The 17,723-nt window shown below is 40.8% G+C and overlaps 1 protein-coding gene across 13 annotated transcripts in view; it reads right to left on the reverse strand.

Annotated features, from left to right (window-relative positions):
- Positions 1 to 17,723, reverse strand: part of FOXN3 (forkhead box N3) — a 213,830-nt gene that overhangs the window by 19,581 nt on the left and 176,526 nt on the right. For 8 of the 13 annotated variants that reach the window (XM_068148747.1, XM_068148745.1, XM_068148744.1 and 5 more), the window contains one exon: positions 7,889 to 7,954. The exons of 3 other annotated variants lie outside the window; for them this stretch is intronic. In XM_068148747.1, coding sequence (XP_068004848.1) covers positions 7,889 to 7,954 — 66 coding nt within the window. The remainder of the gene's footprint in view (positions 1 to 7,888; positions 7,955 to 17,723) is intronic. 2 more of the 13 variants (XM_068148753.1, XM_068148749.1) reach the window with 1 other exon arrangement.

Here is a 17,723-nt window from a genome sequence, read left to right on the forward strand (position 1 = left end):
TTGAACCACCGCTCAGAATTCAGTAACTGTTTCACCTTGAAGCAGCACTGTTACTGCTACTGATTTTTATTGTTTCCCTAAACTCTGAATTATGATGCAGTACTACCACTACACATCACCAATTAAGTTATGCAGACAGTCAAACAGAAAGGTTGTATGCAAGGGATCAACTGAAGGACACTGGATGATGCAGTAAACATCTGGAACCATAATGAAAAACCACACCAAAACAACCCACCACAACTGGCTGGTAAATTAGTTTCTGTAGCATTCTAACCTAAAATGAAAACTGGGATTAAAATACTTCAATGATAAATGGTATTAATTTCTAGTTATCCACCTAGCTAAGGTACCAAGACTGATACACTGTTCATACATCCCTACTTACAGCAATTAAAGCATCAACACTCATCCTTCCCCTACCAAAATGACAGTAATTATTTTTCAAATGTCTATGTACACCAACTGGAAATACACTTCTGCCTTTGTGCAGGCATACGAGGATCTTTGCTTATTAACCAAGGGATTACTTTCACATGTTGGTACTTTTGAAGGGCTGTGGATTATTTACTAGAAAATACATGACGCTTTTATTCCCAAGTTGTATTTATGCCCTACAAGCTTTAACTATGTTTCAAAACCATGCTTTGAGGCATTTATATTTTAGATTGAACTGAAGTTGTGGAGGTAAGGAAATTTACTCTAAGCCCTATCATCAATCAGTGCCAGTGTGGACTAACACCTTACAGTCCAGATCCCTCCTTTTTTCTAATGCTTCTTTAGCCAACAGTGCAGGCAGGTCACATGGCTCCCAATTCCTGGGTGGAACTGTGAAGTATCATTTAGATCTTTTCTATGCAAGTGCCAGGCAGGTGTTTATGTCTGAGAAAACCATGTAAAAGGATCTGTACTTGTACTCAAGCCTCTGGAGGAGCATGGCCTTGTACATACATTAGCTGAGTAGAATAACCCAAACTATACTTCTTTCATCACATTCCTCAGCAGAGTGCATCCATAATACCTTACATCTAAGTGTGCATGCGAGTGAAGGGAACTTCCCCCTTCCAGGTGAGCTAACGATATCATCCAAGACCTTCCTAAAAATCAGACGCATGTTAGATTGGATCCCTTCCCAAAGATTTGATTGTCTAAGATGCAACACAGCAATTTGACAAAATTGAACCGGAAAGGAGGAAATACTTGATGAACAGAGTCACCAGGCACACCGACACCTAACAGCTCACTAAATAAGGAAATGAACTTGCTGGTTAAATGTTGGCATGTGGAAGTTCAACTGTAAGCACTGCGAGTGATCAGCTGTGAACCAAGAAAATGAAAAAGAAAGGGGTAACAAGCATGTTCTTCATGTCATGAGGGAAACAAGCATACACTCCATTAAACTGTCTAGCTCAAGGTAGCCAATATTTAAACTGAGAAAGGTTGAACAGTATTTACTGAAAATGAACTTTAAAAACTTGAATGTCAGAGCATGAAGATATTCTGAAGGGACAGAATGGTTCTCTGCCTCTTCTGTCATCTAGTGGCAGATGCATTTCTCAGGGCTCTCTTCTCTGAGCCATCTCTTGTAGCACAGAAGAAACCATTACAGACATGAGAACTGAGTTTCTGCTATTATCTGTCAGCTTTGGCTTTTTTCTTTCCATTTCTCTTCCAGGACAGGGTTTATCGGAACACTTTCTGTCAGGTTACAAGAATGGAACATAGAGAATTGCTAATGAAGTATAATCAATGGGACATTAGAATTTGCCAAAAAGCAAATGTCACTTGCAGAATAGAATAGAATAGAATAGAATAGAATAGACCAGACCAGACCAGGTTGGAAGAGACCTTCAAGATCATTGCATCCAACCTATCATCCAACCCACCTAAACAACTAAACCATGCAACCAAGGCAACTTTATTCACTTCAACTCTCTTATCTGAGGCATAAATCTGATGCCACGAACCTAACTTCTGTTTTACTCCTCAAGGACAGTTTTGCAGCTCTTATATTCCATAGTCTGTAGTCCTAAAACTACAAATCAAGGATGCATCCAACAAGCCGCTTACTCTAAACAAAAATCCGAGTGGGGAGGAGGGAAATATATCCTGATAATCCTATGACATTCATACCATGTCTAAGGACATTTAATAAAAATAATTCAATATCCTGAGTTATTTTTTGTACAAGCAGAAAAACAGAGTAGCAATTCCTTGTTTTGCTAATGCTGGAACCGCTCAATCACAAACTAAACCATGCTGCTAAATGAAAACACGAAGAGTAAGAATAAAGAAGTATCATAGAACTGCCTGGCTGCAAAAGATCTTATGATCACCAAGTCAAGTCACAACCAAGTATCTTCCTGGACACAACTGTTAGAAACTATTTAAAAAAAAAAGTTTTCTTTCAGATTCTATTTCCCCACTTTAATTACTTAATAATTACTTAATAACTTAATACTTAATAATTACTTAATAACACTGAAGTTAAAAAACAAAACAAAACAAAAAACCCTCTAAATTAGAAGCTGAGGATGCCACACCCCCCACCCCCCCCCCAGTCCCAGTAACTGCTATGGAAAGTTTCAAACCTATGCAAATGTTTTTTCTCAAATTTTCACTTGATACAGAACTGCCAGCAAAAATAGCTTCATGAAAATTTTCCTGTCAATGATTTATCACTTTCTGATATAAAAAGTTAGGCTGGAAGCTGTCTAATAATAAGTGACTCTTCCACAAGCTGTACAAATAGGTCACCCCTGAGTCTCCTCCAGGCTAAGCAATCCCAGCTCCCTCAGTCTTTCCTCATAGGGCTTGTGTTCCAAACCCCTCACCAACTTCGTTGCCATTCTCTGGACTCATTCCAGCAAGTCAACATCCTTCCTAAACTGAAGGGCCCAGAACTGGACACAGGACTCGAGGTGCAGCCTAACCAGTGCAGTGTACAGGGGCAGAATGACCTCCCTGCTCCTGCTGGCCACACTGTTCTTGATGCAGGCCAGGATACCATTGGCCCTCTTGGCTGCCTGGGCACACTGCAGGCTCATGTTCAGCCTACCAGGTTTCATAAACAATTAAAAATATTCATGAAAACAGCATGTTCTAGTTGATCCTGTTTGGAGTATTAAAGTCTGTTATTAAGGCAATTTTATATATTTTTTCCTGATTCCTCTAAATAAATCTTCCACATATACAATCCCCTTACATTAGCTTAGAAAGCAATTTCACTGGGGTACAATTTTAGAAGCATAGAGACAGAGTATTAGTAGCTATCTCTTTAGGGAATTATTTCTCCCATCAAATGTAAAATATATCCTGGAGTTTATACGCTTTGAGACAAAGATTAATAAAGATTTCCAACTAGGGAGATGCTAATCTCAGTCTTGGAAAGTATTTTATTTTTAAGAAGTACCCAGCAAAACTATGTCACTACTTTCCCAAACATCTGTACCACAGAACTTCAGTGTTCTGTAAAGAACCACCTTCCAGAAAGCCACCACTTTCCAGCTAACCTGGGTGAATTGTGGTGAGCGGTATCAAAAACCAAAGATGAATGTTCAGAACTGAGAGGATTCAGTTTCCTGGTTTCTACCCAAACCATTTCTGGAATCACTGTTCGCAGTTGTTTGTTGTATTAAACTTCAGCTTGTGCAATGTGCTTCTATTTCTGTGCAACAGGCAAAGGACTACTCATGAATTTGAAGCCATGTATGATATCACTGAGTTTGGAGCTTCTTGAATTAAATTGAGATTGCAAGTATAATGAGTTTGACCACAGCACTGTTTCACTAACAGTACACTATACACACTCCCTTCTGGTCTTTCCTGAATAGCCAATGGTTCCACATTCAGAATGATCTTACTATTAAGAAGGTATTGCTACTTAAAATGCTTACAGTGACTTGAGTCTCAGGAAGTCCAAACACATTGCAAACCCACCAAAACTAATCTCCACTCCATCAAAGGCAAAACCACAATGGTTTGGTAAAACTGAATGACATGCCCAGGACACTGCATTCTTAAGAGTCTGGAATGCTGCAGTGGAGTGAGAGCTGGCAACACCGGGAAGAACAGAAGTATTGAAAATCTTAAAAAGACGTACAAAATGAACGAAGGAGCTAGTAGCAGTGACTTCTAAATTGAACTTTATCATTTGTTCACCATGTCCTTTTCCTCTGTCCCCTCCATCAATCAGATTTTCATCAGGGAATACAGGCCCAGAAAACTGACACAACTTGCCCAAGATGGCCCAGCCCAAACCCAGCTCCCTGCAGGCTGAAATATAGTTTTCAGTGCAAGTCATATAGTTTTAAATTAATATTCATGTACTGGGTACTAATAACATCCAAAGCACTTGTGATAGCTACTGCTGAAGAAAGCAGACATTTCAGTTGCTGTTTCTTTCTAGACATAATCAAACCATACAAAACTTAATGAAATACACAGATTCACCTAAAATAAGGCCTAAAAAATGTTAAAACTGTGTTCCATAGCATGGGTTTCCTTAGGCTACCAACAGTATCTTTCATGCTTTAGTTTTGGTGCCGGGTGGATTGTCTATTTCAGCAGTCTTGCATAAAGCTGGCTACTTTGAACTTCTACCTTGAAACACCTGGGCTGTGAAAACACTGCAGATTTCTGATGTCAACACATCAACTATAACTGTATTATTCCTAACCTTTAATGACAATGTCAGCAATCAATTTAATGAATCTATAAAGGAAAACCTGTCCAGACACAAGCCAATCACATTAATGGTGGCTTGGTCTTTTATTCTGCCATCTTTTTCTGTGCATGGAAACTAAAGCATAGTGTGAATGGGGTAAATGGTAAGAAACATTTATGCCAGACCAGATATCACTTCAAGATTTCATACTAAAGCAAGAGCTGATTTTAAAATTAATGTGTGGCTGTTATCAGCTTCACATTGGGTATGGTATTTTAAATGGCCATTTTAAACTGTAAAGCTAACTGATCAATCTGTTACAAGTCAGGAGTAGTTTACTCTGGATTTTCTAATGCCGCCGAGAGACTTTCTGACAGACTGTATTGAAAGACTAGGTTTTAATAAGACTTTGAACGATGGCTGTAGCTAACTTCATTGTAAAGCTTTTATCATCCACATTGCCTAGATGAGCATGGATTTTTATCCTGTTCAGAAGGTAGCTTTTAATCCAAGAAGATGCCTTCAAAGTCAAAAGCCAACACACATAACCATCCACACAAGCATGAATCCAGACTCTGTCACCATCTGCTTTTGAGGTATCTACGTTTCACAACAATGGTTAAACATTTGTAGGACAGGCAAAGGCCTTAATGGACTGGAGTTTAAACTTGTTGATTTGTCAAGGTGTTATACTGTGAAATGACTCAACTTCTGCCTTCATCTGACCATCTTTGTTGTGGAAGTAATTGGCACACTAAGTCAGACATTCAGACTGAAAGGGTGCTCACAGTCAGGTATGAACACCTCTGGTCAAACTATGTCTCTCTCTCTCTGCAGATCACTTCCTCACAAGTTTATCTTCAGAAGACAGGGCATTCTGCAGCCCCCATGGCTTGTGCACACTTGACACCAGTCTGATATGACAAACAGAACTGTAAATCTTCAAGCCATCAAACAGCAGCACCATGCTTACTACCCTGATCATTCACAGCTTGATTTACAGACCACCATAGTCACTGATAGAGCAGAGAATAATCTGTGAGCTTCTAGATGATGCTGAGCATCGTGATGAAATTTTTATAGCCTTTTACTTGAAAACGGATTTTAAATGTGATTTTTCACGCAATTGTTTCTTAATGTGCAGTAGTTAATTTTCTTTAAGCTGCTTTTAATTTTCTTATTATGGTGAGTAAATGAGACTCAACTGAAGTTCACAGGATAGGTTGATTTAATTCCTCAGGTATCCATACACATGCACACAACAATATTTCTCCTTTGTAAGTTAAAGCAATTCTGAGGTTACAATAAAAGCTTCTGCACTTTCTTCTTGGCAGTAGCCAATTCTACCCAGTATCTGGAAGGATACATCAATTTCTGAGCAGACTCTGCATTTCAGCTTAAAGACACAGAGGAAGGCCTTGATATTTGCAGACATCAAGGAGGAAGCAATGTGAATGAAGAGCCACCTTTCTGTTCTCATCTCTCTTTCACTTTTGACATCCTGACACAACAGCCCACTGTGAAGGTGACACAGGGGGAGACATATGGCAAACTCATAGAAGCCCAGAATTTCGTTCTGTAGAATGCTCTCTGCAATTTTAAATAGCAATAAGCCATTTGCCAACCTGCACAATGTGATCTCTATGAAATGACAATGATCAAGTCTCCAAAAAATTTCCACACTAACACCTGGAATGCCAGCAAACGTGTACATGTGACAAAAATCTGCTGCATGCTTTAGTACATGCAGCTTATTATGGATTTCCTCCCTTTGACTGCAGTGTTCTGCTCTCCAGTTCCTACAGGAGCTCAGATTATTCGTTGTTTTCTCCATCCTTTTCTGTGCACATACTGATTTATGTCTCCTTCCCCCCGTCTTATACCCTTTTACCCCTACACTCTCTTTCTCACCATTCCCTGCCCCCCCTCCCCCAATTCTCTGCCCCACCAATCTGACATTTCAATTTTTGATCCTTTGCAGGTCTCTCCTTTCAGTCTTCCCACTATAAGCAATGATAACCTCCTCTTGTCATAAAAGCTTGCCTTTTTTTTTTTTGTTACTTATACACAGCAGGGATTGCAAGCCTGGTGCACAGTCCTTGAAGACTGTTTAGGAGAGGAGGGCAAGGACCACTCTTCTCTCTTACCAGTTTCTTGGTACATCCCGCTCTCCCCCAAGAGGAGCTTCTCAAGAGGCATTTCTCTGGCAGGGTCACAAAGCAGGCTGACAATAGCTTTCCTCAGCTGCACAGGAAATGCTTTGATGGCAACTGACTCTCTTCCCCAGGCAGAGTAACGAAGTGCGAATCAGGGCTTCCCCTGGAATTTAGATTTGGTTGCCCGAGCTAGAACAATAGAAGGGATGCTAGACAGCCTTGATAATGGCTTCTACTTCAACTTCTGCTTTTACTTTTTAGAGCTGCCTGTCACTTGACATTACTACTGTGCCTGCTGACCAGTGATATGTTTGTTTTCTTGTACTCCCTGCTTTTGTGCAGCTGTATTTCCCAATGAATTCCTCTAATACCTTCATTGCAAGCTCTGTAGGGCAGGATGATTCCTGCATTATCTGCACACCCCGGTAGAGTGGGGGCCAAGGACCCGTCAGTGCTGTTAATACAGAACATCAAAACCTCAGGTCTGGTCACAGAATAAGGAGGACAGTATTGGCAGGAAATGAGACCTTTCCTTGCTCCCTGGAGCCTGCCTACTGCTTTGCATCAGACAGAGCAAAAAAGAGGAACAGGCAGGATGTGTGCAGGGAAGGAGTTGAAACAGTGCCCAAGTGAATGGAAGGTATCCAGATGGCTGTGGTAACTCACATGATGGGAGTCAAATCAAAACAAAATGAAAACAAAACCATATGCCATGTACACTTCATTCTCTTGCTCTCTTTCTCTCCCTGCCTTTCTCCTGGCTGTTGCCCCAGGTCTTTCTATCAGTATGGATAAGAGTATGTTAGTTAATGATGTGTATGCCATGAATAACAATAAACCCTCTTTTACATTGGAGATCACGGATTATTATTATTCATGTAACAAAGAATGTAACAGGAACCACAAAATTATACTCATGTAAGGGTCAAGGAAGTGTAAGGATCTACAAGGGAAGTTAAATTTCTTCATTAAATTCTTCTTTGTATCTGGTATGCTATATACTTACAAAAGAGAATAGTAACTTTACATGTCTATGTTGCTATAGGCTATAGAAATATCTACTCACAACCTGCTTGTATCTCAGGGGGAGTATTCAAAAGCATCATGGCAGTGGCAGCATCAATGTCAGGATCTGGAAAAATCAACCAATAAATACATTATTTACAACTGGGCTAATCTTCTTGCCCCAACTGCTAAACTATAGGTTCAATCAAATCTCTTCAGTGAAAAGGTTCATTATTTGGAGGCCTCGTTGACCACACATGAATTTACCCCCAAACCTGCATATGATCCCGTTACTACTATTAAGTAAAGCACAGTGATGAATGTCACTAAACCAGGGCTGTGTGTGCATGATAGCTTCACTGTTAGCCTCATGAACTTGCTGCTTAATTCTGTGGAGAGATCTGTGAAAGCAGGTGCAACATCACAATTTGGAAGCAGTACATCGAGGATAAGCTGACAGGTGAGTGGAAAAGTGTATGGGACACCTACACATAGCCAAATGCAGAAGATACTGCTTAGTCAATTTTGATATGTTGGTAAGCATTTCAGTGATGTCTGAGAAAGTGTTGGAAGCCACACTGCTAGAATTAGGAGAGAAAAAAAAAAGGAACGAGCATTTCACTGCAGTATCAACTTATTTCCATCCTCATCCATTGTTACTTTAATATAAGCAAAAATAATCGGTTGGCTGCTCTTAAATGGGGTTCTGAATCCATCACTAACAGTTAGTTGACAGATGGTAAGTTATAGAGACAACAAAATATGATCCTTTTATAACTATATTCACTTGTTCCACGCACAGCAGCTCTGCTGCTATGGAAATGTAGGGTAGCTATGACAACAGTAAACAACCCCACAACGGCCACTGAATAAGCTGAAAAGAACATCTGCCCCAGCAAAGCGTCCCAGCTGCCCTGGGGCGCAACTTGCTAATCGTGCAGTGATGCCCTGTGACAGAGAAAGCCACCTATGCCATGTCCAAATAAATGAAGTGTGCAATTGAAGCAGACATAAAAATGCACACCCTGGCCGACCGCTGCCTCTGTGCTGCTAAACTGAATGACTAATGAGTATGCGTTTGTTGTCTGGCTTTGCTTTTTTTCAGCTTGTCAGTATTTATACTACATTACAGACCAAAAAATTCAATTTACTACTAATGGCTTCATGGCACTTTATTTTGGCTATTATGTCAGAAAATTACTTTTCACTGCTAAAAATATATGTATGTTGTACTTTTAAATATTTCAGATCTATTTTCAGTAATGCGATGTAGTGTAAAGCCCTGAAATTCATTAACAATACGAATGACACACAGAGGATTTCGGTATCTGCTTAAGCAAAATAGAAATTCACTTGACTGGTTAAAAAAAGATAAATCTTAACTAGTCTGAGTAGGTACTGCATTTCTCTGGATAGCTGGAAATGAACTCTAACGGCCACCCTATTTAATTGCTAGAACAATGAGCAACAGTGTAGCAAGTGCAAAACTAAAGTTGAAACAGCAGCACACTAAGTTAGTATGAAAGGTGCCCACATATAGGAGAGCAGGTGCACATCTGTCTCTTGGACAGGTCAGCATATCCTTTTCCAAAAGACCAACAGACTACTGAGAAAAGCAGCTTTACTAACTTCTGTTCATCAGCAAGTCTGGAGATACGTCAAAAGCAGTATTCCTGCTGTGAGCGTCTATGCTGGAAGTGCCATTTCCCAACAGCTTCACTCCCGAACACGTGCCATGTTGCAGGCCATGCTCCACACACCACACACAGCAAGAGTTTCCCTTCAGCAAACTGACAAGGGTTAATCTATCCAACATAAAAAAGCAAGACAAAAAGTAAAGAAGCCTGAGAAATCAAGTCAAATCAAATTCGGCTTCTTCTGTTCTTTCACATCACGGAATCAGAAGATTGTGAGACACTGAATTTACTGTATCGTAATTCCTGCAGCCAACTCCAGTGTTTTTTCATGGCCTGTACCTAAACTCTTTTTTTTACCCATCACCAGGCAACATTGTAGCAGTGTTAATTCTGCTGTTGAAAGAATAAAAGGACACAACTGGAAAAAATAAATTTCCTGCTGACTTCAGGTTTTGTCCAAGTAACAAACTCTATGCTTTGAGATAAAATTGATGCAACCAGTGTATCTTGAAAGGTGTATTTTCAGCTTTCAGACTACTATTTCTGTAATGACTTCACAATGCTCCACACATACTATGGAGTCCAGCTCTGCTTCTATTTATATGTTCTCAAAAAACCACCAAACAGCTATTCTCAAAAAACCCAGACACCTATTCCATAATGCTTTGTCAGAGGTAAGAGGGTTTGGTGACATGCACCCAGGGTGGTGTCAGTTGAATCCAGGACAACATGGTTTGGCTTGTCCTGCTGAGAGAAAAGGAGGGACTAGGTGCACAAGGAAGACAAGAGCCAGCAGTCAAAGACCACAGAAAGAGGTGCAGAAGCAACGTCTCTGGGCAAACAGAAAGGTCAGTTCATTATTGTGCAGTGTTTATGCTTGCAATTTGGAGGTGCTCTCCTGAGGAACCAGGAAGTAGTCATGAGGCGCAGCACCGAAGGCAAATGAAGGGTGTCTTTATTTGGATAAGACACCTGGTACCCACTGGTGTCCCCATGCTGATGGCTCTTTCTCCACAACTGTTATCTTTATGAAGTCTCTTCCATGTACATCCTCAACTTCTAAGCAGTAAGGGCTGACCTGGTAGCTGGATTCTCTCCCTTCTAACCTGCCTGTCTGCCTTCATGAAACTGAGATCTGTGCCCTACCTGAAGTCCGTGATCAACGTAAAGCTTCTGAAGTTGCTAACAGTAGGTGGTTAGTGAAAAATGATTACCAGAACATCTTTCCTGAGCAAACTAGGTTAAAAATAACTACAGGTAGCTTCAGGATTTAGAAAATTGAGTATTTAAATGAATGCATTCTGTTTGCAGAGATTAAGTGGTGAATTAACTGCATGCACAAACTGTATGTCCATTTTTTCCTAGTGGAAAATATAAAATACCCAACTTTCCCAGTGGAAGAGGAAAGTAAGGAATAACAAAGAAGGAAGGATTGTGGGTGTTGTATGAAGGAGTATGTCCAAGTCTCAAACAGGAAATATTGGAGAGTGACAGAAAAATAGTGACAAAAATTGTGAACAGCCACCGCTCTCCCTAACAGATGACTGCTGTCTTCACACTCAAGAGCTTCAGGCTGCAATTTGAAGTTATTTTCAGTGCTTGATCCCTCATGCACCAAGCATCCTTCATAGTGTATGAGAAAGGACCTCAAAGGAATCTTAAGCACTTACACAAACTCGTAAGGCGTGAACGCATACATTTCAATACAGTTCAAAACCAGCAAGAGGCAGGAACTCTACCACAGCTGCCAAAGACAGAACTTTATTTGATGAAGAAGATACAAACAAAGAGTAAGTAACAAACCTCACAGCAGGTCTGTTTGCTGCATTTTAAATTCAAATCCCTTGTTCAGAAAAGTGTTTGAAAGTGAACACCAAATCAGTTGCCAATATCTAGTTCTTTCACTGAGGAATTAACCTACAACTCATCACTTTGCAGAGTGCATAGTGCCCAGTGCATAATGTCCAGATGAGCCTTGAGCCAAACTTCACTCTGCACATTACCTGTATAGATCAGAATCTGCTCTGCACAGACACGTGAAGTGGTGAAATAGTAGGCATGAAATATTTTGGCATGAGATTACATACAAACATTGAGCAACGCAGAGGATAACTCTCAGGTATCAGACTGGTTATTCGAGAATCGACAAATAAACAATTAAATCCAAACAGGCATGCAAGAAAGCTGGATGTGACAACTGTCTTTTATTATGTTGTGATCTCTGATCTGAGTCCACTTCACAGAAGTGGTTTATAGTAATTCATATTATTTTGAGATTTTTATTTCAAACTTTGATCTGATTTCCTTGAATGCTTCAAATCCATCCCCTTACGATTAAATTGCAACATAAATTAGGATAACATACTCCCTCTTGATTTTGGCTACAGAGTATTTATTTTCATGCCATACTATAAGGTTTTAAAGAAACATCAGTGGCATCAGTTCAAAGCAGCCACAGTTCCTGCACAGAAGCCCAGAAAGAGACATTTAAGATGCATACTTAGGTACTACTAAAATCTTGCTGCCAACTGATGTAAAAAATATGATTAGCAAATAAACTGCACCATCTGTACACTACAACCATTGCTGTGTTACCTCATCAGGAAGGAATTTAGATCTTTTAATGTGAAGTCATTAGATCCAAAATGTAACCATTTTTGTGAAGAATTTCACTTCACTATTTGGAATGCTACTTCCCAGCCCCTTCCACTATTGCCTCAGCATCCTGCACTGCTTTCTTCCATTCAAGTGCTCTGCTCTAGCTAGAATGTGTAAAACTTACTGCCACTGTACTCAGAAGATGTAAGACAGTTTATTCCTTTTCTACAAGGTCAGCCTTTTTACTCCCTGCCTCAATTCCTAGCATAGCCCATTCCTACACTTTTTTTGTGACTTGATTCTTTGATATTTTCCATTTTCAGCAGGAAGAAAATGTTGCAAAAGCAACACTGTCTTCCACCTTTTACCTTTGTGCTTATTAAGCTGCGACAGAGCAAACAGCAACTTGCCCCTGTTTAACTTATCTGTTAATAGATGTGCCTTCTACCTTCCCACATCATGATGGTTAACCTTGGTATGAGGCAGGTTAGGTCAAAGACATAGAGAATAATTAATAGAGTGGAGGCTTCTCCCCCCCCCCCCCCCCCCGCCTTTTGTTTTTTTTAGATTTATTTTGCCTGATAACAGAATAAGAACATAAGTCAAAATAGAACTGCAATGTGCAAGATAGAAAGAAATACCTGAAGAGAACCGTAAGTACTGTAAGCGTGTCAAACTCCTTGATGTAGGATGCCACTCAGTCCACTTCGACATATTTGACTAAGTTTGAGAAGAGCTCTTAAAAAGAGTACTTGTGGAAGCGTTTAGCAAACCAACAGGATTTAGAACCAAGATCTTGGGAAGAAACAACAAATTATATTCAACAGCACATGAAAGACCAAGATTTAGAATTCTAGACGCTACATAATAAAGAGGCGAGGAGGAAGCAATTTCACTACCAACACGCAACTGGTCTGGCAGTCACAGTGGTTCTCCCACTCCTTTGAAAGGGTCTACCATGAGACACAGAAGAAGAAACGTATTGGTCCAAACAAACCACTAATTTCTCCTGGGTTTTAAGTTCCTTTCCAGCACTGCCAAGTAAGCTACATCATGAATTCTTCTGGGAGGTCTAATTTTAAAAAATACAGAACATTTGTAACAAACATTCTTCATGCTCCTCTCTTCACTGTATCATCTGTATCATGGTGAAACAACACACTATTTCCATTCTCTAACAACACTGCTTGATCAGCTGAGCGCTGTTATGTTGCAACAAAGAGTTACAACATCAATTCTTGTTAATTATATTAGCTTTGATAAAAAGAACAGTAGGAGAAAGTTACAGGTCTTGCACATGCACAAACTCCAAAGAGGGTCATCTATCATTTGGAAAACTGTATTAAACTAGAACACATCATCCTAACATTTCCTCCCATTAGTAAAATTTAAGATCCATTAACTGTTAAAAGAAAGACTCACAACACTGATACATATCTTACCAGTGCAAGATTAAATCTTTTAAGAGACAGCTCATTACAGAAAGACGAGATACACATTTTATACATGAAACTGCTGCATTTTAACACATTCTCTGCTTAGGAACAGGGTGGAGATGCCTGCTTTAGTTTTGTTCCTTTATTTATTTTTTGTTTTCATTTTGATGTGCATTACTGGCAAGTTTAGTTTGCACTGCTGAAGAATGTGAAAATAAAATTTACCCACCACAAAGGCAACAGTAAACTCCTTTTTCACTCCATCCAGCCTGTGCAGCAAGTAGTACTAAACAAAGTATCATCAGCAGAAAGCACTAGCCAGTAAACCTAGCACAGAAGAATTACGAAACCCAAACAGTTTGCTGTTCCATCATGTACTTACCTAATTTGTGATCGGGAATTTCAACCATCTTCTTAACTGACTGCTGCAGCCTCAGCTTCTACAGTAGAAGATGGGATTATGAGGGCTTTTCCTTTCAGCTTTACAGGTTGCACACACATATTTTTTTTGTGACCAAAGGATAAACAGACACACAAACACTCATACTTTTTGCCCCCAGTTATGCAGATGTGTGTTATCTCTAACTGGGACACCAAGGTCATCACTGCTAAAGCTTTCGTAATGTCTCTGCTGTTAATAATAGATTTTTCTTCCAGCATGAAGGATTGGCTGGCAGGAGGAAGACCCCTATAAAATCTTTACAACTGAAGACCAAATAATACATATCTTACTGTCCCATATGTGTGTTTGTTGCAAGCACTCATTTCCCTCTTATGCTGTTTCAAAACACACTCATATTCACCAGACCTTGAGAACTAAGTATATCTTTCAGTCCAGCATGGCAACTGGAAAAGAACCAACACATCTCACACAGTCCAGGTGGCCCTTGGGGAAATGCTTACAGTCCCCTCCTCCTAAGCCACTGTACTGCAGGAAATGGTGGCTTTTGGGTACTTTCACTGCCAAATGAGTCTTCAGGAGAGCTTCACCCAAACATCCCAACTACAGGAATCAACCTGGCACAATTCACAGCATGAACACAGCAAGAGGGTGGCTGGGTGGGGTAGGGCAAACAAACTGCGTAACAGTTTCAGACTACAAAAACCAAAGTGGAACATATCAGATAAACATGAAAACAACATTGAGAGAGGTTTTCCAGGGATTTGAAGGAAAAAATGCTACTAATGATGAGAAAACGAGTATGGCATGTTATGCTGCCAGTGAAAGGACTGTGTATAGTCCAAGCAGGGAGCCAAGTACAGCCTAAAACAAAAAATGAGAGCAGAAAATGTGAATGAAAAACCCTGCAGCTAAAATAGCTGTGTGCTAATAATGCAGGCAGACTGACTTAATGAAAGAGGAATTTGATGCACCAGTGCTATTACAGGAAAATTCACAAACAGGGAGGAACAGCAATTCTTACTGAAACAGGTGTCAGATGTTTGCGCTGTTCAAGGAAAAGAAACCGAGGTCTGTATGCAAAGGTAGTGTAATGCAGTAATGAAACAGCTACCTGTGGACATAGCATCTATGGAAATACTGTAGAAGGATCGTCAAAGACGACTTCTAAAGAGAGAGACACAGCATCTGCTCTTGACTTTTTGCACCAAATATGGATCTGGATAGATCTGTGCATCATTAAAGAAATGGAAATTATAACAACATAAGAGAATATCTTTACAGCATAGACTGGGGAACAAATGCTATTAACCATGGTGAGGCCAGTTATTCCTGGATGCAACAGCTGATTACAAGTTTCTTTCTCCACATTGCTGAGTGAGTAAGAACAGATGACTTTCTGCTCTTTATCTTAAGTAAGGAGAATGACTTTGGAACAGGAGACCACAAAGTATTTACTCTGCTCTGGTAAGACCTCCCCTGGATTACTGTGTCCAGCCCTCAATACAGGAAGGACATGGACCTGATGGAGCAGGTCCAGAGAAGGCCCATGAAAATGATCAGGAGGCTGAAACACCTCTCCTAGAAGATAGGCTGCAAAAGCTGGGATTGTTCAGCCTGGAGAAGGCTCCAGGGAGACCAAATAGCAGCCTTACAGTACCTGAAGGGGCCCTACAGGAATGATGGAGAGAGACTGTTTACAAAGGCCTGTGGTGATAGGATGAGCAGCAATGGTTTCAAACTTGGGAAGAGTAGATTTATGTTGGATGTCAGGTACAAGGTCTTTACCATGTGGGTGGTGGAGCACTTGAACGGGTTGCCCAGGGAGGTGTTTGAGGCTCCATCCCTGGGGATATTCAAGGTGAGGCTTGACAGGGCTCTGGGCAACCTGATCTAGTTGAGGATGCCCCTGCTTACTTCAGGGTGAAGTTGGACTAGATGACCTTTAGAGGTTCCTTCCAACCCAAACCATTCTATGAAAGTCATTCAGTTTAGATTAAGTGGGAAGGTTAAGGGCAAGCCTTATTTTGTTTAAGATCTATGACTTCCAAAGAGAAAGTTTTGATGAAATAAATGGTTCCTGTGGAATCTCTGGGAAACAGACTGGGGTGAAGATCTCTAGACCCCAGCCTGGAGAAGGCAGCAGTTTCTGCAAGTCATTCCAACTTGTATCCTGAGAAAAGTAGGAAAAATTAATTCTGTGGAAAAAAAAAAAGAACAAAATGCTAAACCCACAGGTGGACAACTGAGCTGACATGGAACCTGACTTTATGAGAAAAAACACAGAATGGTAGGGATTGGAAGGGACCTCTGAAGGTCATCTAAGTCCAACCTCTGAGAGCTTGGCTAGCTCAGTTAAGCAAAATAAAGGCAGAAAAGAAATAAGACTATCAATACAATGAGGAGTCCATGGGATGCAGCAGGTTAAAAACAAGGATGTTTAAAGATGGTTTCAGTGTATCAATACTGACTGAAGACAAACTGGTAACCAGAACATTATGCTAGACAAAAGAGTGATGGTGTGTTGGGAAAACTCTTCTAACAGGAGCTGGAACAAAGGAAGAAGTCTGAATGCGAGTTTTCCCAAGTGTTGCTCACAATGTGACTCAGAAAAAGTGACTCTCCAGAAACTGCCTTCCAAACTGTGCTTCTCTAGAGCAGGTAAGGCCTCTGCAAAACTCTGTCAGAGTGGGAAAACATACAGAAAACACAGTAATGGCGAAACAGTGCCAGTGGAAGCCTATTTGGTCAGACGCTCCTCTACATAAACCTACAGAAGCACCGTGATGATGTCTGATATTAGAGGACCAGACCTCTCACCACTTCATGATGAAGCTGACCTTCAAAAAGCTTGTGGGCAGTGCTACAGATGCACAGGACCCATTGCCTATCAGCTTCCAGAGTGCAATGTGCCTTGAGCTGCTGAATTCAGGCAGGATGCCTGAAGCTTGGTAGCTATGTGCATTTGGAGGAAGAACAATGCAGAGCTAGAGCCTCACAGTCAACACAATGCAGAGTGGTGATCTATTCCCACAGCTGTCATAAGCAGCCAGTCTGAGCTTTGTGGCAGCAGCGTTAAGCATGTAAGTGAGACTCCTGGTAAAATTAAAAGGAATTGGCCAGAGGCTACTGCAGTAGCACTTGAATCATGACACCATGAAGGAAAGCAGTGAGACCTAGCTTGTAAATGGTCTCACCTCTCCCACTGCATTTGCCTGCCTGCAAACTTGTGTTCAGATTCTGCTGCCATCTCTCTACTGCTTTCCTCTGCAGGATGGCGCAGAGACGTGCCAGCAGGCAGAACCTCATATGTAGGAGACTGGGAGAGTCAGCAGGGAATGACAGTGGTCCACAACATACAGGAGGTCAGTGCACAAGACCTTGTTTGTGAACCTAGAAAAGGCTGGGAAAATAGACTACAAGCCAAACAGTTCCCCATTCTGTTGTACACTATGTAATCCTGGTGTAGATGTATGCAGGGCAGCTAGACTTGCCACTAGAAGTATGTTAAAACCCCAAACATTGTACATTCAACCAACTAGTAGGTACACAAATGGGCAGGCATTCCATCTGCTGTGGACACAGCCATGACGGCCAGCCCAGGCTTGACTGCCAGTTCTTAGACTAGGTACTTCCTCCCAGGACGGACAGTGGATAAATGGAGGTGTGTTACATGGGAGGGAACAGATCTTCCTGTTTGAGAAGTCACCTCTAATACAGGTAGGCATATTATATACAAAGCAAAATCCAAGTCCATACCATTTACTTCCCTTCTTCTTAAGATTGGGACCAACAGTCACTAGCATGACTCAATCAATAAACAAA

This window comes from Melanerpes formicivorus, unplaced genomic scaffold, assembly GCF_026170545.1.
Source record: "Melanerpes formicivorus ecotype bairdi unplaced genomic scaffold, bMelFor1.0.p_v2 SCAF_17, whole genome shotgun sequence".
Taxonomy (NCBI): domain Eukaryota; kingdom Metazoa; phylum Chordata; class Aves; order Piciformes; family Picidae; genus Melanerpes; species Melanerpes formicivorus.